This window comes from Melanerpes formicivorus, unplaced genomic scaffold (genome assembly GCF_026170545.1).
Source record: "Melanerpes formicivorus ecotype bairdi unplaced genomic scaffold, bMelFor1.0.p_v2 SCAF_62, whole genome shotgun sequence".
Taxonomy (NCBI): Eukaryota; Metazoa; Chordata; class Aves; order Piciformes; family Picidae; genus Melanerpes; species Melanerpes formicivorus.
Genome location: NW_027142414.1, coordinates 273,914 through 296,914, shown reverse-complemented (window position 1 = coordinate 296,914; position 23,001 = coordinate 273,914). Strand labels below are relative to the sequence as shown.

Here is a 23,001-nt window from a genome sequence, read left to right as displayed (position 1 = left end):
ATAGGACTTAGCTTAGCTCCTTCAGCCTAGCTTTAAGAATACTTATGTCTCTTTAGGTGAAGCAGATATGGCTGGTTTTTGACCAGTTAAATAGACATGCTCTCCCCTTTCATACAGCAAACAAGACACACACTCCATAATGCCTATGTTCTAGATTTATACTAGATCTTATTTCTAGCTATTGTTTGTTGTGAAAGGTGACTTCAGAGTATATATCCCCTCTCTGAGAGGGAAAAAATGTAACCAGTTCTAAGTTAGAAGGCACAGGACTCAGGAGCATTTTGAAGCCAGGTGCAATAGCTTTTTATTGAAGCAAGATTCCTTATTTGAAAATAATTTAGACACTTTACTGGGGAGATGAGCAATATATTGCTACAGGGAGAAGGCAGAGCTCTTGACTTCATGTTGCTTGCAGGGATTTAGCTGGATATTTAATCATGTACTGAACTCTTGACATCTTGGATAGAAGTAGTTTCCCCTGCAAAGTGATAGCACTGTTTGAAATCCATATAAACCCTTTCATTTCAGAACTTCTTTGGTATCTACATTCTTAATTTTTTTTGCAAAAGGTATAATTGACTGTTCTTGCCTGGTTTTAGAGACACTTGTAGCCTTTTGGTGCTTTTCAGTGGAACACTCTCTTCAGGCAACAGTAACCTCAATCATATGAGTAACTATCCCTGTACTGTGCTGAATTACCAGCCAATCCGAGCCTGCTTTAATCTTTGTTGAGTCTCTTGGTTGACAGGCAGGGTTAATGCATGGAAATGTATAATTTGTATGACTCTGTAAATTGATAAACACAACTCATATAATCCTGTGAGACTAATGTGTTACAACCTATTATTAATACTTATGTGAACTTGACAGGATAGTAAGTAAATTCCACTGGCATGACAGTGAGCTTGAGGGTGAAGTAGTCCTGCTTTAATGGATAATGTCAACAGGGTAGAGAAAAGGATACTCCTGTTCTATGCAATCCATCTGGGAGCACGGAATGCTCTTGAACTTCCCAGACAGTACATTGCCTATTTTAGTTTTACAGATCCCTAGAGCTCAGGTTTGTGTTGCAGCTTTTTTCACTTCAGCTTCAGCTGTTAGGCTGTTGGGATGAAGTAGAACATCTGCACAGAGATGTATCTTTCTTTGAGCAAAACCCTGAGGGAGGAATACTTTGGAAATGGGAGGAATACATGGGATATGGAAGAGCACATGGCATTCAAAGTATGTTTGTGGCTTATCTCCACCTCTTCACCTAGGAGTGAGATAGGCAAGTATGCCATCTACTGCCAGAGATCAGTAGACCGCACTGTACAGACTGGGGAACGGGAAGCCAAGCCCTCCCGGATGGAGATTGTATCCATCCTGCTGAGAAATCCTTACCACCACTCACTCCCCTTCAGCATCCCTGTGCACTTCATGAACGGAACCTACCAGGTGAGCCACCATAGCTGCCTTTCTTCTGGGCACTAGAGGACTGCACTGTAACATGCTTCCTTCATGTGAGTGGGTGGCACTGTTGTTTATTTCTGTGAGATACTGGGAGATAGTACTTCTTCTACCTAACATCTTAGTGATTTTCCCTGAGAAAATGAAAGGAATCCAGCCCCAGATCTACAGAACTTCGGAAGAAAAGGTAGTTAGGGAAAAGGGAGAGATGTCTTAAGTGTCTCAGTACAAGCAAGCAAGCAATGTAAATTAATACAATATGCAAGATACCACAGGAGCTGGCAGCCAATCCTAAGACATCAATCTGTAGGAAACCAGGGATCAGTAGTTGTGATACCTACCAGTGCTGTGGTTATCCTCAACTCCTCTTTCTTTGCAGGTTGTAGGTTTTGATGGCTCTTCCACAGTTGATGAATTCATCCAGCGACTCAACCAGGAGACAGGAATGAGGAAGCCATCCCACATGGGATTTTCTTTGTTCACAGATGATCCTTCTGGCAAGAATTTGGAACACTGTCTGCAGGGCAACATGAAGGTCTGAGTTTATTTTGCCTCTGCTACATTCATTATACATATTTGAGAGCTGCTAAGTGGCTAATATTTTTTATTCTTAATGCAGCAAGATCAAATACACTTGGGTATTGGCTGTTTGGATTAGAATTCAGAGATAAAATATTCATTCCTGCAACTGGGTCACAACAACTCTATGCAACACTACAGGCTTGGAAGAGTGGCTGGAAAGCTGCACAGTGGAAAGGGACCTGGGGGTGTTGGTCAATAGCAGCGTGCCCTGGTGGCTAAGAAGGTCAACAGTATTGTGGTTTGTATCAGAAATAGTGTGGCCATTGGGACTAGGGGAGCGATTGTCCTCCTGTACTTGGCAATGGCGAAACCACACCTCAAATACTGTGTTCAGTTTTGGGCCTCTTACTACAAGAGAGACACTGAGGTCCTGGGGCATGTCCAAAGAAGGGCAATGAAGCTGGTGAAGGATCTAAGGATCTACAGAGCAACACTTAGGAGAAGTGGCTGAGGGAACTGTGGTTGTTAGTCTGGAGAAAAGGAGTCTCAGGAGAGACTTTCTCACTCTCTACAACTGCTTGAAAGGAGGTTGTAGTGAGGTGGGCATTGGTCTCCCATGTAACAAGTGATAGGACAAGGGGAAATGGCCTCAAGTAGCACCAGGGGAAGTTTAGTTTGGATATTAAGAAAAATTTCTTCACCAAAAGGGTTCTCAAGCATTGGAAGAGGCTGCACAGGGAAGTGGCTAAGTCACCGTCCCTGGAGTATTTAAAAGGCATGTAGATGTGGCATTTAGGGACATGCTTTGGTAATGGGCTTGGCAGTGTTAGATTAATGGTTGGGTTAATGGTTAGGTTAGAGGTCCTATCCAAACCAAATGACTCTATGAGTCTATAATTAGCTCAGTCTAGTCTGAGATATTAATTAAGACAAAGCACATTCTTTTTTAGTAGGTGACAAATCTGTCCATTTTTTAAAAGTCTTTAACTTGAATTTTAGCACATTTTAAAGTTTAATGTGTCTTGACTGCAAAATTAAATGATGGAGCTAGCTAGCATGATCTGATATCCCAACTAACATCAAATATGACACTCCTAATTGAGACAAATTTATGTTAGGCTGTGAGTCTCTTGGCATGTCTATATAAATCCCATTTAATGAATTATGAAGTATCACACAGCTATCTCCAGTTAATTCAGGCTTTCATTCTTGATGAGTATACTTAGGGGAGAAAGTTCTACTGAATATATCTTCACTTTGAAAAAGAGAGGAGTGCCTCAGATCAAGGGAAAAAGAGAGCAGATAAAGTGTTAATCACTGTGTCTTTTGTATGGAGATTTTTACTCATGCTGCAGCTGGATGATTTCCTTAAGGGAACAGGCTAGCAGCCATGAATGAGACATGTCAGAATTTGATACTAATCTGGAAGAATAATCTGTCATATAGCAGTGATGGAGGAATAGTGCTAGTAGCAGCTTTGAAGAGGCCCTAACACCTGTAAGGAACATAAACATTTCAGGTTTACACAGTAAAATTTCATATTGGCCAATGGAGAGAGAAGATATAGATAACTTTAAATTAGATGGTTTGAAGAGGAAACTGCCACAGACACTGCCAAATTATATACTTCACTTTTACTGCCTGGCATAGATCAGATAATCTGGAGTTTTGCTGGTAACCACCATCAGGAGAGATGAGACGCTAGAACAAAAGGAGGAGCTTGAGACAATCAAAGGCATTACTTTGACTGATTATTAACTGGTTTTAATTTATTTGCCAAGGCAACCTCAGTAGCTTCATAAGAGAGGATTTGGATACCTGATTAGGTATTTCATGTGGCTTCTTATGTTCACATTCGTTTTGTTGAGATGCTGTCAAGAAAGAAGCAGGAGCCTTATTAGACCAGTTGTAAAAGGACTGGAATAACCAAAAGGAGCTGAAGGGAACCAAGGAATTAACCATGCTACTGATAAAAATATGTCCAAGTTACAAAGTTGGAATCTAGGACCAAATTTTGGACATTCATGTCCAAGGGTTTGGTTTAGCCTCGCATGTAAACAGCTGCTAGCCAGAGGCTACAACAGTGCTTTAGTTTGGCTCAGGAGGGCACTTTTGAAGCAAGTCTATCAGTTAGTACTGATAACCATGCTTTGATTCACATTCACGAGCAACCTTAGAGAGTGTGAAATGGGTTCTCTTTATGTGAAACATGAAACGAAAGACGAGATCCAGTAGCAGTAGGCTTTCAGTCCATTAGACCAGACTAAATTGTAGTGTGGGCATACACTCTTAGGTGTTCCACTGGACAGATCTACTCCTCCAGGGTTTTGCCACTTGCTAACACAGACACAGAGCTGCTGCACCAGAATTCAGTTACACATACCCAGCTGCAGATTAGAGTTGGAGTTTTCCCCTGGAACACTTTAACTTTTCCATACTGTGTAATAGAAGAAGGAATTGTTTGGTCAGTTTTGGCTGTGTTTATGCTGATCCAGTCTGTTCCTTTATCTTCTGTGTTCCACACCACTTTTTACACTTACTTCCCCCTCAGGCCTTGACTATACATTTCATCTCGGTTTCTCTCTCCCCTTTCCATTATATTTTTTAAAGATCTGTGATGTCATTTCCAAATGGGAACAAGCCTTAAAGGAATTGCACCCTGGGAAATATGAAGGTGGCACAAGAATTGTGAAGTTGACCTATAAGAACAGGTACTGTGCTTTGTTGGATGGCCTCACTATTGCTGCTAATTAAACATTTCTAGACTGCACACATCTCCATAGATGTCCAATAATTTATAGCACTGTTAGTGCCAAAACTATTTTAGTTTTTATGTGTGGTACATGTATAAAAGAGGGCATATGGCCTAGAGGGAAAGCCAAAACACTTTGCAATAGAAGAATACACTTTAAAGTGTTAAACAACTAGCTGTAGCACAGTAAGATATACCTGGCAACATTTCATTTACCTAGATTTTAAAACATGATTAAATACTGTGTGTTAGGTGAGCGGAAGAGAGACCTGCGGGAAAATTACCGGTGGAAAACAAATGTGCTGAAACGTGCAATTAAGTGAAGAATCAGAAAGATTAAAAAGAGACAAGAGCAATGTTCTAAATTGCATGAGCTGTAGAAGAGACATGTAGTAGCAGTGCCCAGACTTTACAAAGAAAGAAATGTTAAAAGTTAGATCATGACACATGGTAGTGAAGGGAAGTACAAGACAAAGATCTATACCAAAAACTGGAACAAGTTCATAATTAATAATACAGACAGGAAGTCTGAAGTACAGTGACTAGAGAGCTGTGTAATGCGAACAAGGAACAGCATTCTGCATGTGAATTCCCTTTGCAGAGGAAACAAAGGCCACTCCAAACCAAAAAGAGACAAAAGCATGAAGACTTTGTTAACTGTAACGGTGTAACAAATTTCTGTCAGCTTTGTTAGTTGGTCTAACAGAGGTGGAAGCAAAAGTTATTGCTTTTGACCCAGAAGGCAGTGTTCATTTCAGGAGTGAAACTTTGCAGTATTATTTTGTTGGACTGGAACCTGCTTTGACTGGACAGCAAGGATGTTTTGATAAGGTCTTTCCAAGGCTGGGCTGTTCTGACACCAAGGACTCTGATAAGACATGTGTAAGGTCGATATGGTTCTAATGGTGGTAGAGCAGACATAGTTTTGTATTCTGTGATAAGCAGAGAAGGCCATATCCTGTGTGTGCTTGATGGAGATGGATGGATGCCAACTGACCTGTGATTAATAAGGCTTCACCATCCTGAAGTTGTTGGCTTAGAGAATTCAAACAGCTTCCAGAACTGGAAAGCATGTTTTGAGCCTCTTTGCCTAAATCTTGTTCATAAGAGAAGCACCTCAGCTTCCAAAGATGTCTAGTATCCTGGCAATATAAAAAGTACACTTTGGAGAAGGAGGGGAAATAAACCCCAAACCTACTTTTAATTTTACTGATGCTGATTTAAGTTCTCACCTCTATGTTCAGTTCACAATACCTTTTCACCTTTACAATCCTCTCTACTTTTTAGGCTCTATTTTCGGAGCCAGGCCAAAGGAGAGACTGACCGTGAGCGGTTGCTGCTGGCCTTCCAAGTCAGCAATGAAATTGCCAGTGGAAGGTTTCCTGTTAATAAGGAATTAGCTCTGGAAATGGTGGCTCTGATGGCTCAGGTGAGGATGGCTATGGGCAGAAATTCTCTCTTTTGTCCTCCAGAGACATCAGCTGTACACATGAATATCTTTGACTAATCAGCTCTCTTTTACATCAAAAGTGAATTTTCATCTATTAAGTCTCAGATGTACCATGCCAAATACATTATATCAGCATACATATGTTGTTAGCAAATTTTCCTATAGCAAAAGATATTCCTGCTGGAGAAAAATATTGGAAAAACTCCGTAAAGCTGGACCATCTCCAGAACTGCTCCAATTAGTGCCTTAGTTAGAGGTATGGAAATAGTATGACTACTGGAATTAAACTAAGTGAAAACTTTCCCTCTTGCACTGCTAATGTCTCTTACTCAGGAAAAGCACCCTCTAGCATCCTCTTTACATCTCCAGAGTGACATTTAGGGTTTTACTACATAAAACACATGATATGGGTTGTGGACATGATAAGCAGGATAACAGTTTCTTTCTGAGCTGAAATTGATTGTTGCATTTGTTTGAACCATGTAAATTGAGATGAAGAAACTGTGAAGGTTGTCCAAACTATTTACAAACACACTGTTGTTTTAACTGGCCAATTGAAAACAAACTCCAAAAGCTTGGCAGTTATGCAGAAGTATCTCCCTACAACAAGTAGTTGGCCAAGATACTGTTTCATTTTCTTAGATCAGTGAGGAATTCCTTAGCCAGTCACGTCTTCAGTAGCTGCTTTGTTGTATACATTTACAAACCTACAGACAGAACTCTGCAGCTCAATGGTGTCTTTTTGCATGACTGAGAAACACTGTAGTTATCAGTACGAGAACACGTAGAATGTTCTTCTGCACCAAAAACACCGTAGTTCAGCCATGAGCCAGCAGTGTGCCTTATGCCCAAGAAGGCCAGTGGTAACCTGGGATGTATTAGAAGGGGTGTGGTTAGTAAATTGAGAAAGGTTCTCCTATCCCTCTACTCTGTCCTGATGAGGCCTCATCTGGAGTATTGTGTCCAGTTCTGGGCCCCTCAGTTCAAGGACAGGGAACTGCTTGTTACAGTCCAGCACAGAGCCACAAAGATGATTAAGGGAGTGGAACATCTGCCTCATGAAGAAAGGCTGAGGGAGCTGGGTCTCTAGCTTAGACAAGAGGAGACCAAAGGGTGACCTCATTAATATTTATAAATATGTAAAGGGCTAGTGTCAGGAGGAAGGAGTCATGTCCTTCTCAGTGATGTCCAATGATAGGACAAGGGGCAACAGGTGCAGGCTGGACCATAGGAGGTTCCATGTGAATGTAAGGAAACAATTCTTCACTGTGAGGGTGACAAAACATTGGAATGGGCTGCCCAGAGAGGTTGTGGAGACTCCTGTGAAGACATTCAAGACCTACCTGACACGTTCCTGTGTGACCTACTCTAGGTGATCCTGCTCTTGCAGGGCTGTTGGACTAGATGATCTTTCGAGGTTCCTTCCACCCCCTAACGTTCTGTGATTCTATTGTACTATATTATGTTGCCTTAGGTGGAATATGGGGATTTGGATCGATCAGGATCCTCAAGTCCTGGGGGAACATCACCATCAAAAATGCAGCATCTTCTCCACCAGGTCTTAGATAAATTCTACCCGAAATGTTACAAGCAAAACATTACTCCTGAGCAGCTCAGGTAAATTCTTGGTTCTTCTAGACTTTGCACTGAAAACAAATTTTACTCACAAAATTCTCTCTTTATATGCAAGAAGTTTCAAGGAACCCTGTCAAAATTATTTGCTGTAGAAACTTAAAACACAAGTGTCAGGAAAAGGTTCCTTTAAAAGAAAACAGAAGTTAAAGAATATAAAAAGAGCCAAGTCACCAACTAATTTTTCTCTTGACAACAAGTTTAAGCTTTTTGCTTCCAAATTAGGCATCTTGGTTCCAACAAACTCTAACCTAAGTCCCAGATGAATTCTGTTTCTGAGCTTTGTTTTACTCTTCCCCAAGTGTCAATTGAATCCAGATGCCTGACGTTTGCAATGAGCCATAAAGCCAGCACATATGGGCTGCTTCAGGCCATGTGGCAATTCTGGTAGGACATTTTTTGGCAGAGCTTTTTGATGTTCTGACTTGGAAAATCTCACACAATGCAGAGATCTGATGTACTCAGGTACAGAGTTCAGATGCTCACCTCTAACTGTTTTAAAGAGAATGGTCATCTCCCAGATCCAAAGCTACTTACCGATGAAGTGGTGGGACTAACACAGTTACCTCTTTTTGGAAGCAAATTCCATCTGCATGTAGTAAGACAGATGCCAAACCATCCCTAGTGAACCACATCAGCAGTGAATTAATATATATAGCCACCCCACATAGAGCATAGTACTAAGTTAAGATGAAGGTGAGAGTGTAATTGAATGTGAAGACAAACTAGGAAGGATTTTACAGTAACAGCTGTCTCAGTGTTTGTGGCTACAGTTGTTTAATCTATACACCACTGAGGAACCCACATATGACTGGGATACCTGGGCATTACAGTGTCACTAGTAGTAAAATAATTGTGGGAGTAGGGAAACTGCTAAAATAATCTTAGGCTGTACAACCCTCATAGCTGACAGTGCTTACAAGACCTCTCTATTGTACTCTTTAGAACAGCCTTTTTGGAATAAGAGGTTCACCTATTAACTGTTACAACTTCACTCACCTTTCCTTGGAAGACACTAGTAAATAATGCTGTCTTGCATCTTTGGTTCTGAAAGGCAACTGGCTGACAGGCTGGCAACAAAGTGGATAGTACTGCAGGGATGCTCTCCACCAGAATGCATTCGCATTTATTTGACAGTGGCCCGGAAATGGCCTCTCTTTGGGACAAAAATATTTGCTGCTAAGGTAACTGGAGCCCTTTTTTCTCTCTCTCTGTTTGTTGGGGTTTTTTTGTGCTGTTTTGTTTGTTTGTTTGTTTGTGGGATAGTGGTGTTGGTTTTTTGTTTTGTCTTTGTGTGGGTTTTTGTGTTTGTGTGTGGGTTTTGTTTGTTTGTTTGTTTGTTGTGGGGGTTTTTGGTTTGGGTTGGGTTGGGTTTTGTTTTGTTTTGTTTTGTCTCGGGAGACCAAACTCTCTGAATAGGGATATACCTATGATCTCTGGTAACAGGGGTTGAAACTGCTTCTACTTCAGAAAGGTTAAAAAATTAACAATGCTTTGTTCTGAGCAGCTCTGTTTGATACCACGTATCTTTCAAAAGAAGAGATATCTGTTCCGAACACTAGAGGCTGCTAGTGTTCAACACTGAAGGTTCCCTGTCTGCATCAGTTGATCATAACAGGGTACTACCTCTCCTTACAAACCTTGCCAAGATTTCTTCAGGCAGAAATTTCCCTAGCCTTCAAGGCTGTAATGATTGTTTAAAAAATACTGTTTACATACCAGTAGGGGTGTGGAAAGGCAGAGTCCCTCATAAATCACACCTGGCAGCTGATGCTAGCTAAAAGGAGAATGGGTATTTCAGTCCCACTCTCTGCTTGACAAAAAGGCAAAAAACTAAAGCACCTACTGGGTAAGCTGTCAGCCCACTGGCATTAGGGGGAAAGCAAAGAACAGCTGGAGGGAGTGCTCCCAGTAGCTTGTACCATCCTTCAGCTCTTTTCAGACTAGAGCTCTGTACCTATTACCTTTGCCTAAAGTAATGTATTAGCACTGAGTGTCTGTCTGAGAAATCTTAACATCATTAACCATCTTCACCAACCCAGCAGAAACATCCTTTCTTGAAAGCCTGAGATAAACCTTGCTCATGGTAATACATCTCCTACTTTGAAGACAAAGCTGTTATAGTTATGGAATAAAGTCTAAGGATAAAAGGGACCTTGCGTAAATATAGAGGAAGGTTTTGAAAATAACTATTACTGCTACTGTCAGGCGTGAGAGCAGAAGAGGTTACTGGTATTGGAGGTTACTGACACTGAAGAAGCAGAATATAGAATAGTTCCAAATAATGCTGATATTTTCAATTAGCATATTTTATAACTTTTAAATAGTTAGATGGCCAAGCTTATGGCATTAGCTATTGTAATAGCAGATTCCCAGGAAAGATTCCTATCACTAGCTATAATGACACTTAATCTTTAAGAGAAAATAGATGTACATCTGTCACAATCAGTAAGAAAGAACATTTGCAGCGGTGCAATAATACTGGGTACATTGGTATTAAAGAAACCAACAGGTTTCACTGCCTGCCTGGCTGACAGGAGTGGTATTAAAAACAAGAGTATAGCAGAACTGCCTTTTTTGTTGCTCTGTCCAGTTTTAACCACACTGATGGAATTTCATTTATCTCAAAGCCTTCGTTATCATTACATCTCCCAAAATTCTGTGTAAATCTGAAGATATTATTCCAGCTTTTAATAGAATAGAATTAACCAGGTTGGAAGAGACCTTTGAGATCATTAAGAAAAGCCCTCTTAAAAATCAAACGGGGTCAGACCAGTAAGCCTATAGGATTCTTTCTTATCTTCACTTTATCCTTAAACCTCAAGATTTATGTCAGAGGTATCTTTATGTGGTGGCCAAGAAGTGTCTAAATTAATAATTTCCTTTCTTTCTAGCCTGTTTTGCCTTCCTTGTTGGAAGACTATCCAGTCTGGATAGCTGTGAATGAAGATGGTATCAGCATACTGGATTATAACACTATGGTACGGTGAGGAACACTGTTAAGAAAAATAACTTACCTCCCACAGAAAGACTTTCCTCTGACTCCACTTAAGACCACTAAAAGTTTGTCTAACTAAAAGTTAATTTGTAGAAGTCAGAGATGAGGGAAGTCCTTACAATGTTTGAATGTTACAAAGAAAAGTTACAGCTATAGTGTGAGGCAGGGTTTCATGAAAGAGCTAACTGCCTTTCTGATGGACTGTAAACATGCTCATACATCATGCAGACTGTGTGCTTTGCAATCACCATCCACAATGTAACAAGGTTTAGACTGTTGCTTGGAAGCAATGAGGTTCCATGAAGTAAGTTAGGAGGAAACCAGAAATGCAGTTCTCACTTGAGCTGTTTCTGCCGGCTGTTACCTATGGAGCCAGTTGCCTGTGCTGCCTACTACTGCTGCAGATCTGCTCTTCTTGTGGTAAATAACAAAGATATTAGTATAAGGTGGACATTCTTTCTTTTACAGAACTATGACTTCTCAAACTTTCTGTTGTCTGCAGCACTTGAAGGTCTCTTATTCATACTCCTCTGTGCTGACCTTTGGAGGCTGTCGAGAAGACTTCATGATTGTAGTCAGTCAAACCAAAGAAAGGAGTTCTGGAAAAAACAGCACTGAGAAACTCCTTTTCACAATGGCAATTCCAAAGGTAATTACAAAACGAACAGTGAGTTTCTTTCCAGCTGGCAGCATCACAGCTGGCATTTTATATAAGCCCTGGGGACTGATACTTGTGGCTGCTCCACTACCTATATATATTCAGTAAATCCTTGTAAGCTGAAACCTTTCAGCAAGAGACTTGTTCTACCTGACTCTTAAATTAGGACAGACCTTCATTTCTAAACTGAACAATTCCACGTAAGAAAGCCATTTTCAAAAGTCATGCAGTCAATAGGTTCTAAAAACCAAAGGGCACTCTTACTTCTAACTAAGTTAATAATTTTCTTTTTCCCTAGATTGTTGAAGCAACACTTCTTATTGCCAGCTACATTAACTTCCGCTCAACGCCTTCCCTCCTGTCTTCTACACAGCCCTGCCAAAGCAAGGCACCAGCTAACAAGCTTTGGGAGACTGAAAGTCGGTGCTCTTTTCCTTCTGTGCCCCGAAGCACTAAGGGGCCCACCCTGCTCTGAGGTCTCGTTCCAAATTACATAGGGTATTTGGGGTGGCTTTTCTTTGGGTTTTGGGTTGTGTCTTTTGTTTGCACTGCTCTGTACTGAATTGCAGACTGCTATGATTTTGCTGGTTACATAGCTTATTTCAATGCAGGCTTCGATTCTTTTTCAGTAACAGACAAAGTTCCTTACTGTGGGTTGAGGCAGTGTCCTTTCTCTTTAAAAAAAAGATTTTGGGGATGGTGCAGGAGCTTCTTTTCCATGCCACACTCCATCCAAAATACTGTGCCTCTGGTCACTTACCTGCACAGTGCTGCAGTCACATTACATTTGCTTCCTTTCCTTGCACCCATTTCTCTTCCAGCTCCTGATCATACTGCTTTACTTACAAGCATGTGCATTTTCTTTGACCCCTCCTGTTTTCAGCTTTGCACCTGCCTTTAGTCACTGCACATCTTGTGTCTAGAATCTCAGTTCAGCTCTTCAAATTTCTAGTGATCTCTTTTCCTCATCATACCCCCTCTCAGTTATTATTTCCAATGATCTTCTGTTTGCAACACTCCGTAACTTGCTTTTGACCTGAATTAGACTGCAACCTCTGCAAGGCAGATTGGATTGGAATATAGGCTTGAGTCTGACTGCAGTGAGCCGAGCACACAGTGTTTGTAAAAGGTGAAACAAGTAGTAATGGATTCTGGTGTGTGGCGTGACTCCTGATGCCTCCTGTTGAAGACTGCCTGTATTAGGAGCTGCACATTACTGCACCACAAGCTAGATATACCAGGCTGTTACCAGAGTGTAGAGGTTAACATGACATGGTCTGATTATAGACACAACTTCAGCTCTAAGCTCTGGCTGTGAATAGCCATTATAATTAAAGTTTTTACCAGGGTTTAAACTCAGTATTGCCACTCCCAGAACAACTATTAAGATAGTCTTTTTGCTGAGACTGTAATAATTTTTATGCAACTGCTTAACACAACCAAGAGAACAATTTCATTTTCCCTAGAGCTATAACGACTCCTCCCTGAAACCAGTGCTAAAATGGAAAGACAAACTTTCCAAGTCCTTGCTCCAGATGTGAAAGGAAGAAGACACTGTTGAGAAGGAAGAGGAACTAAACTGACAAAATAACTCCAATGCAAGTAAAGGGTAATTTCAGACCTGAGACAGGGAGTATAGAGTAAGAGTTCAGCGGTACTCAGGAATATTTTCAACATAAAATGAAGGTGGAAACCTTCGCATATTGAGGACCAGAAGAACTGGGACTGGAACAGTGTCTGATGGTGCCCTAGCTGCTACAAGACTGATGCATGTCAGGAGTTGACACTGTTCTACACAATAGGTGAACATTAGATCCTGCTGCCAGGCCGAATGTGTCACATGCTCCACTGTCACAAAACCACTCTCAAAAGACTTACTGTTAATCACTGTTGTAGATGTTTTGTGATGTGTTTGAAACTGCACATAACCTCAGACAAAGGAGGGCAAGGCAAGCAAATTTTGTACGTCTGTCTTTCAGCAGCTGGAAGAGATCTTCCCAAACCAGCTCTGCCATTCTGACTTGACAGGAGCTGCTCCTTTCAGACTCCTGCTTCCTTCATGCTACCACAGCAAGGAGGAAGTAGTCAGCAAGTGTGTACTCAAGTACTGTTTTTATGACCTTCCAAGAGAATGTTGGATGTTTTGGGGGTTTGTTTTGTTTGTTTTAAATCTGTCTCAGAGGGACTTCAGTATGATTGAGAAGGTTAATGGATTTTAAACAAATGAAAGAAAAACAGCCTTTCTTCTTGAAAAATCTAAATTACCTTAATAAGCATTCCTTTAAAAAAAAAAGAACTGCACTTTCAAAAGTAATATCAGCAACTTCAAAATAATTATGCCTTCACAATCAGCTTCCCAAATGAAAGCAGCATGAATCCAACCATTGGAAAGAATTTAGCAATAGCAAACCAAAGCTCTTTGCAAACGATCAAATCAACCATACCAGTGTGAAATTTCACTCCCTAGTACCTGCCACCAGCCTTTAAACATCCAAAGAACACACACAGGTGGAGCTGATAATACTTCTGGAAGATTTCGTTTCATGCTTATGGTGGGTGAAAGGCCGTCATTAAAAGACAAGAGCATAGGACGGACTAAAATTGTTCTAAGTAAGCCCTCATCAGCATCTTTCTAACAAAAACCCCAGCAAATCACCCCATGGTGAGTTGTGGAAACAAGACAGCAGACATGCTACAGGAAAAGATTGTATGAACAGAGACCAAATGTGTACATGCTGTAATGTTCCCACTTTTTATGAATTTAAAGACCATCCCTTGAAGTTACAAAAAAAAAGGTAGAAGCTTTCTGAGCCAAAAAAACCCCAATCCTGATAAGGTATTGAGTCTTCTTTTTCCTTTGGTATTTTTCAGTGATTATATATGCTAATAGTGGTCTGTAGTATGCACTTCTCTCACACACACAGAGTGATCTTAGTGTAGCCACATCAGTTTGAATAGAGTGAGTGTTATTCCTCCTCACTCAAATCACCTGTGCCTCACAATTCCACCTGTAGCTGAAGGTCTGTTTGTCAGTCTCCTTCTTGTATTCCACCAGTAACGAAGCTGCTTCTGAATGGATCAACCTGTCATTGGTGCTGGGGATGTTCAAGGCATAAGCCTCCAGTTCAGAGGCTGTACTTACCTTACAATGCTAACACTTGTATCCATACAGACCCGTATGAGGGCAAGCAGAAGCAGTGATGTTGATTAAGCAAGAGCTGTCCCAAAACTCACTATTTTCTGACAGAACTGCACTTTAAACTGAGAAGTGTGGTGTGTAGAACTTTTTTCTTCCTATTTCTTAAAAATATTCACAAATACTTGGCTATTTCAGGGACCACTCCACTCTGATGGATGCACATATACCTCCTATTTATAGCTCACCTAACTTTAACCATCCCTGTGTAGATACCTATTTTGTGTGATTCTTTGATAGAGAAAGCAGTTTTTGGTTTAATCAATACTTCTGGCAATGACCACTGCTGCAGCATAGAATAAGATGACAAAAGCCTTTGTTTTCCTAACTACTGTGTTTATGTAAAAGGCTGTCTGGGAGATACTGTGAGATTTCTGTTTGTTCTTAATAAAATGCAGTAACCATTAATTAAACTGTAGTGTTTTCAGAATTAAAGGAACTATTTCAAAATCCAAAGCACTACCAATGTAAACAAAAATGAACAAAAATTGTGTTTGGTATCCAGGCACATACCAGCTGCAAACCTGCCCTAGTCTTGTTTGTCTCTGCTGGTCTCTCAGCTGTAGCGTGTGGCTAAAGTGCAAGCCCATGGGCACAGCACGTTCACTCTTTCAAAAGGTGGCTAAACGATCTTCCAGATTTCCTCTTGTGACATAGCTACTTGGTCATTTCTTCAGTGTGCCTTCTCAGGACTTCATGGGATTTTTACAGCACAGTCAATGTTCCCAGCACATTCTTAGGCCCAAGACTCCATTTTGTTGAGGCATGATTATCTGGTGACATGTTCTCCCCCCAGTTCTGCAAATCTACCTGCTGCTATAGTGCTTCTCAAGAGCCTTGACCATTTCTCCTCCTCCTGAGGAAATACAACTTGGCCGAACTATGCCCTGAGCCATATGCAGCTCAAGTATTCAGTTCAGGATGTTAGGGGTTGGAAGAGACCTCCGGAGATCAGCAAGTCCAAGCCCCCTGCCAGAGCAGGACCATAGAATCTAGCACAGGTTGCACAGGAATCCATCCAGATGGTTCTTGAAATTTGTCTCCAGAGAAGAAGAATCCATGACCTCTCTGGGGAACCCCAGGGACCTCAAAGGATCCCAACTATAGCCCTTTACAGAGTCATGCTCCAGGACCTGCTGTTAACAGCCTATTTCTACCCCTGCTTGCAACCAAACTCAGTTTGCATCAGGATGCAGCTTCACTGACTTCTAAGAGACATACCAACTTACATTAGGGAAGCACTGGAGTTAACAATCTGTCCAACCTCAACATTTAAAGAGAAAAATACCAGTTAAAGGTTACAGAAACTTTGAGCTCATCAGCAAAAAAGCATTTCAGTTAACCTCAAGAGCACAGACCAATACAACTTTATTCACATAGCCATTACTGTAATTTTTAACAATACATTTTTCTCATATTCTCAGAAGTTATGACATATATTTCCTATGTCATCACATCCCTGCTCCCCTCAGCAATGGGTCCCTCTCTTATTTTTGTTCCTACTGTACTTACAGAGCCCCTTCTTGCCATCTTTGACATTCCTCCACAGATTAAAATCCAGGTGGGCTTTGGCTTTTCCTAACTGCATCTTGGACAGTGTTGCTGTATTCCTCCCAGGTTACTTGTCCCTACTTCCACCTTCTGAGTACTTATTTTTTGTGTTCAAGTTTTGCCAGGAGCAACTCATTCATCCATTCAGGCTTCCTGGCATTTTTGGATGATTTCTTGCTCATTGGGATGGGCTGTTCTTGAGCTTGGAGGAGCTGATCATTGACTATCAATCCTCTTTTTCCTCTAGAGCCCCTATCTCATAAGATTCTTCCAGTCAGATCCCTGAAGAAATGGAAGTCTGCTCTCCTACATTCATTTAATTAACAAAATGCAATATATTTCCTTTTTTTTTTGTTATTTTCCTCCTGCAGTTCTCCACTTACCAGGAGAATCAGGTTACCATCCCAGACCACACACATCAGCTTTGGTATTTAGAGTGACATATGCTTTTTTTTCAAACAAAAGGTTGAACAGAAAATTTAAAAATGCCTAGTTTTGGCCATCTGGCCAAGGTTACATGATGAGTTTATCACAATTTTCAGATCCACAAAAAAGTACATGTTTGATGCATATTCTTGCCCGCTTTTGTCCTCTGGAGAGGCAAGGAAAAACCTTTTCTGTCAAGTCTAAAAAGTTCTGCTGATCTGTTTCCATAGCAGAGGATCTCAAAGCTCACTTCCTGTGACTGAGCTGACATTTTCTCTAACAACTCTCTCAGTCTGTGCAGGCCTTTAGCCCCATCACCGCCGCACTGCTGCTCCATCTGCGCCTTCTACTCATCTAATTTATAACAGCCATCAGGGAGTTTTGCTTATGTATGTGTCTCTCTGAGTCCTCAGGCAAGTTTTCTGCCTTGATTTTTTGATTTATTTGGTTTTTATTCCACTTGTGGAGCTGTCCTACCCTGCTCCAGGATTTCTTGACAACTTCTGTACAGTTCTTTCAAGCAGTCCAGACGTGGCTTGGAACTCTAGAATTTAAGTCAAACAACAGGGAATCAGGCTCTGAACTGGCTCTAAAGGAGACACAAGGCTTTAACTTCCTGCTAGTGAGACTGTTGGGCAGAGAAAAGAATGTGGAGACAGTTGACAAAAAGCTATGAGAAGCATGCATGGAAAAGGAATGCAATAGCAAGGTATCTGTAGGTAATTAGCTTTCTCACATTAAGCCAATGGAGAATACATTTCTCTCTTACATGTTTATTGAGATATAATCCATCAAACTCTAGGAGGTGTTTGATGTAAGCAGGTGATATAGGAATGCAAAGCCATTCCATATGCTATACCCACTCTGTGATGAGAAATGCCAGTCAGGTCTAAATGTGGCACCATTGTGTAGTAAACCTGAATCTCTTACCACGTAAGAAATCCTTCCCTTTCCCAGCTCACAGTTCATAGTGGCAGCAAGGAAGAACATCCACACCTCCCAACCCACTGATCTATCTGTTAGGCTGTATTCCCTTTAGACACCTATCAAATATTTTCATATGCTACCCACCCCTTCAGGGCAGAGGATTTAGATACATGGCCCTTGGCCCCTGTTAGTACAGCCAAATAAGGGACAACAGAAGGTTAACTGAGAGCATCCATTCATTTCACATAATCAGCAAACGGTGGTCAAAGTATAATGATTTTCCATCACTTCTAGAATGGATTAAAACCAGCAAGGAGGAAAAAGTTTCTCAGTTCCACGGTCCCATGACTTTTGACTTCCCAAAACAGCACTGCTGTGTAAAGTCCATCAAATGATTCTCCTTGAAAGTGCTGCTTAAGGAACAATCGGTCAGTTCAGTGCAGAAGTGCTACTGACAAGGTAAAGTGTAATTCTGAAGGCTGACACAACTTAGAAGACCCCAATGAAGGAGACACAATAAAGTTACCAATTATTGCTCCTTCAAAGCACAGTAACATACTAGCTTCCATGTTGAAGTGAGAACTAGTGACAGGTAATGAATTGCAAACTGATACAGCTCTTCCTCCTTTGTTGGTGGAGTCTCTACTGGTACAAAGACATTTCCATGAAAATAAAACTGTTGAAAGTTGAGACAGAAAAAAAGGGGAAATTACACAAATGCCAGACAGCCTCTTTGAAGCTCAAAAGAAACGTGTAACTAAAACCAGGTTCCCAGCTGCAGTTCTCTGGAACTCATTAGTTGTTGGTTTCCAGCAAATCCATTTTTTCCCCTTGACTAGGCGTGAAACAATTTAAATTGTTGTCCTTGCATATGTGGGACCAAGTTAGCAGCCAGTACCAATGAATAGTCTATTTATACCCTTAAGTATTTAGCTGAAAACTAACTGTATTCAATCACAAACTGGATGCAGCAGCAGGTGAACTAAGAAGGACAGAGAAAGCTATAAAGCTCAGCAGTCTAAGATGTGAGGTACCTCTGTACTGCTTATCACCACTCTTGGGGATCAGGGCATTGCTGTGTCAGGTATGTATATACAGAAAAAAAACCCATCCCAAAAATGGGATTATGAAGAGTCTGAACAAGTTAGCAAGAGAAGAGAAAGGGGAGATGGGGTAATGCTCAACCAAGCAAGTCATTACACATTAAGCAAACTGCTCACAGTTTGTACTGTGATCTTTGTCAATGGGTGAGACAGGAGAAGTCATTCTAATGTGAAGGAGGTTTTTGCAAGCATTTTTGGCACAGAGAGCTGAGAAAAAAATCAGCTGCAGCACAGTGCCATGGTTATGGTAACACTGAGTATAAGGCTACACAGAAAGCTCTATGAGTCCTCAGCACCCTACGTGACATATTTACTTCCAGTTAATGCAAACTCCTGCTTGGGTTCAGATTTACACAAGGGGACAAATGAGAAATGCTCTAGAAGGCATCTAATAGCACCCACCCTTTCCTGTCAGGGAAAGGCAACTGTCATTAGCCACCTGCAGTGGAATAAATACACACTTAGACAACTGCTGTGCAGGCACAGACCGCCATTCAGTCAACTCACCTGAAAGAGTGGCACAACCTCAGATATTCCCTGAGGATCTCCAGGGTCCTGGAGGAGGATGCACAGATAGTAGATAACTTTTTGCTACAAGACAAACAGACAAAATCATCAGAGTTTGAAAATTATACCAAGGTGCCCAAAGTTATCACAGAAAGAGGATCTGTTTCAACTGACTGGGATGAAGACAAATCACCCCAAGGCCACTGTCAAGCCTACAAATTTCTATCTGCAGTTTTCCTCTCTTCACACAACACTTTAAAAAATGCCTGTGTGTTTTTTGTTGTTGTTGGTTTTGTTTCTATTAGATTTTTAACCTGAAAGAACACCACATGCTGGAAGGGTAAGGTCTTATTTACAAAATCTTTGCAGAAACCCCCAGCAACAGGAAAAAATCATCTCTTGTGCTGTCTTAATCTCCATCTGGACTTCTTGGGGAGTTTGGCATCAGGATTTGTAAGCACAGAACAACACAGAACTAAAAGTCAGTGGTGTTATGTAAGTGGTAGTTTTGGCTTTTTGAGGTTACTTGTTTGGCTTGAGTTCTCATTTAAAGGTGAGAGAACACATAAGAGAATAGAGATCTGAAACAAAGTTCCAACATCAGTAATGCTATGGGTAGTGCTGTATTTAATTGGTCTGGTAAATCACACTCATCAAAACATACTGGATGTGAGTGGGCCCACTGATACGCAAGAAGAAAGACTGTGTATAATTACCATATGGATAGCTTCATTGATAACCACATCCTTCACCTGACTCATCTCAATGAAGGTTGTGCTCTCTTTTCCTGAAGCATAGGACGAGGTCACCTGAATGCCAAGTGAGCCAATGACCAACAGGGACTCCTGGTCAACCTTCACAAAGTGCAGGTATACGATCAGGCCAACCAGCGTAATGAAGATGGCAGCAGAAAGCACCATGCTATTCTGTAACACAAGCCAAGCAAAGACAGAGCTCTGGTCTTAACAATTAATTGGACATGGCTTTAGAGAAGGTAGCATTGCACAGTAAACCATCATATTAAAGCTAGAATTATAAGGCAGTTTTACTTTGATAAATTCCTTTTATTCACCTGTCTGGTGAGTATATGTGTAGTCAGATTTGAACTAGTCTTCAAAGTATGGTCTGAAAGAATTGGGAGCCAAGACTGAAAACTACTAGAAAATTCTATTTCCTTGTGAATTCAGTGCAGAAACCTCAATCAAACCCAACTAGTTACACTCTGGAGTGTTCTGAAATGTTTACTAGAACTGAGGGTGGAGTCTTGGACAGGAAGGAAAATCTTCCAGGAAAACACACTGGGCCCGCAGTTCTATTCTTCTGAACTGCAAGTCTAAACTCATCCAAACTTCCTCCTTCCTGCCTTAAATGCCAGGCTAAAGGACATTTGCTTTCTGTTGTGCTTTGTGCAAGGACAAAAATATTTTGCACACTGCAGTCTTGGGATTGCTGTCATATAAAATAATATATAACTGATGAAACCACAGTTAACGGTAAGTCTTATGATGGCCTGATAATAAATCCTTAAGGCCTGCAACCTGTGTCATTTTTTGGAAACATGTTTTAGAGAGCTCCAGGCTGTGAATCAAGGTTCTGACTGACACTTCCTAAAGGACCAGAACTGCATGATCTTACCACACAACCTGGGTCTCCACAACCATGTGAGGTAACGAAGCTGTGGCCACGTTGAAACAGAAAGGATACAGGACTTCCCTCAAGTGTGTCACCATGGCAAAAACCAGTCATGAATTACAGACTGAATTCCACAGAGAGACTTTCAGGTCTGGTTTCCAGGCAAAAAGCATGGATTGCAGTCACTTGCATAAAAGCTGTATGATAAGCACATGTATAATCAAGCAGGAGGGCACTAGGTACGGCAACCTCAAACACAGCTTCCCTTCCAGCTAGCGGAACCTTAACCACCTTTTTGTACCAGAAACCTGCACCATTTTTTTTCTATCAGAAAAGTGCCAACTGACTCATGTCGCAACCTATCTTCATTCCTTTGGAGAGATTACTGAAAAAAAAATAGAAGTGCAACAAGCACAGCACTGGTCACAGTGTCTGGCATCCTCAGCCAAGCGACTGATTTCAATCGGGGTCTACAAGCCAGTCCTTCCATGTAAGCATGGATCACAGATCATGTGTGGGTCACAGATCATATCTCAAGTAATACTTCTGGATTTGTTAGCAACTTTTGAAATCTGTACTACCGAGGTCTTACTGCCTCAGCTCTGAAACTTGAGCAAGTAGGTAACATTTATGGTGTAGTGCTTGTCGAGTCACTCAAGAAAATGCCTTTGAGGATTAACTATCACTCAGCTGCTTCATTATATCCTTTATTTCTGATTCCCACAACCCATCTCTCCAAGCAAATGCCTGTAATTTGGATTCACAAGGATGCACTAGGCATCATTCAACACCCATACACATCTATCCTGCCTGGCAAGAGGCTGCAAACCAATGGAGGCACCTGGGAAACTGTAAGAACCCAAGGGGCAGTTTACAGATGCCAGCACCTGGCACACATGGTCTCTTTTTCACCACATACTCATCACTTTTTACCACCTCCATGTTCCCATGCATGAAGGAGCACGAAGGAGGCCCAAGACATGCAGGGGCTGCCTTTCCACCGGCTCTGGCCACCTTTCCTGGCCCTCGTCGCCCATGTTCCAGGAGCTGTTCGGCAAAGGCTGCTTGGCTCCCTCCAGAGCGACGGGAGCTGGGGACACGGTGCCACCGAGCCGATCGCTGCCCCAGATTACCCCCGGCATGTGAGAAGTAGCCGTCTCGGAGTCGGGCCCCCGGGTCACCCCTCGTCCACGGAAACACCCGAGAGACGGCAGGGAGGGGCGAACCGAGTCCCCCGCGGCCCGGCGGTAGTCGGTACCTCGCTGAGCGCGAAGAGCCCGTAGGCCGCCAGCCACACGGCGGAGGTGACGGCGCTGAGAGAGCGCAGCTGCAGGCGGGGGCAGCGCACGGCCAGCTCCCGGCAGGAGGCGCTGTGTTGACGGCGCCGCAGCGCGATGGGCGTCCCCGAGGCCGAGCGGTATTGCCGCTCCTCCATGCCGCTCCACCGTAACCACCGAGGAACGGCCTAGAGCGGCCCGCACGGCTCCAGCCTACGGCTCGGCGCTGCACTTCCGGCGCGGGAAGGAGCTGGGTGGTGCCGACTGGAGTAGCAGGCGGGGTTGCTTCGACAGGGCCTCCGGTCCCCGTGTGCTATGCCAGGTTGCTCCGGGCCCGGCCCTGGGGCGTCAGCCCGGCCCGCCCTAAACGCGGAGCAGCGGCGGTGTGGGCGCGGGAGGAGCCTGACCTGAGGTGAGCGCAGGGGAGGCTCTTTACGCCTGGCTCTCCCCTGCCAAATGGCGTCACGGCCGCAGGCTCTCGCTCAGTGAGTGTACCGCCGCGCCCCCGCGCTGTGCCGGGCTGGTGCTGCCGGGTTGCCTCGCTTGGTTAAAGATTGCGAGGCGCCCTGCCTTAATCCCGGTCGACATCAAGAGCTGCAGCGGTTAGCGAGTGTTGATAATTCACCGCTTGCTTTTTAATGACAGTTTTAATGGTGCTCCTACCATGGCGAGGAGAGACGGGATGTTTTCTCCATTTGCCTTAATATCAATTCCTACCACATAAATGTATCTTTTTGTCTGTCCCGTGCCTCACTACAAGCTCTTTGTTGGTTTTTTTTGGCGGGGGTGGGGCGGGGAGGTGGGTGTTTGCTTGCTTGGTTTTTTAAAGTTTAACGCAATGTTTTCTGGTTCCTTGCCATCTAAGTACTTAATCCATTGAGAGCTGGCTTCATGTGCAGAGACTTGAGGCTTTGTATTGTG

The 23,001-nt window shown here is 42.4% G+C and overlaps 2 protein-coding genes across 2 annotated transcripts in view; one reads left to right on the top strand and one right to left on the bottom strand.

Annotated features, from left to right (window-relative positions):
- PLEKHH1 (pleckstrin homology, MyTH4 and FERM domain containing H1) overlaps positions 1–15,142 on the top strand; it is a 60,156-nt gene extending 45,014 nt beyond the window's left edge. Inside the window, exons 21-29 of the mRNA XM_068162064.1 lie at positions 1,260–1,437; positions 1,829–1,984; positions 4,582–4,682; positions 6,011–6,152; positions 7,648–7,790; positions 8,860–8,989; positions 10,700–10,786; positions 11,306–11,452; positions 11,760–15,142. Coding sequence (XP_068018165.1) covers positions 1,260–1,437; positions 1,829–1,984; positions 4,582–4,682; positions 6,011–6,152; positions 7,648–7,790; positions 8,860–8,989; positions 10,700–10,786; positions 11,306–11,452; positions 11,760–11,936 — 1,261 coding nt within the window. The 3' untranslated portion in view covers positions 11,937–15,142. The remainder of the gene's footprint in view (positions 1–1,259; positions 1,438–1,828; positions 1,985–4,581; positions 4,683–6,010; positions 6,153–7,647; positions 7,791–8,859; positions 8,990–10,699; positions 10,787–11,305; positions 11,453–11,759) is intronic.
- Positions 15,143–16,007: 865 nt separating this feature from the next.
- PIGH (phosphatidylinositol glycan anchor biosynthesis class H) lies at positions 16,008–22,343 on the bottom strand. The gene is made up of 4 exons (XM_068162063.1): positions 22,062–22,343; positions 19,888–20,097; positions 19,172–19,255; positions 16,008–17,178 (listed from the first exon to the last, which is right to left on the bottom strand). Exons 1-4 carry the CDS (start codon positions 22,236–22,238, stop codon positions 17,086–17,088), a joined length of 564 nt encoding a protein of 187 aa, XP_068018164.1. The 5' UTR covers positions 22,239–22,343; the 3' UTR covers positions 16,008–17,085.
- Between the last annotated feature and the right edge of the window lie 658 nt (positions 22,344–23,001).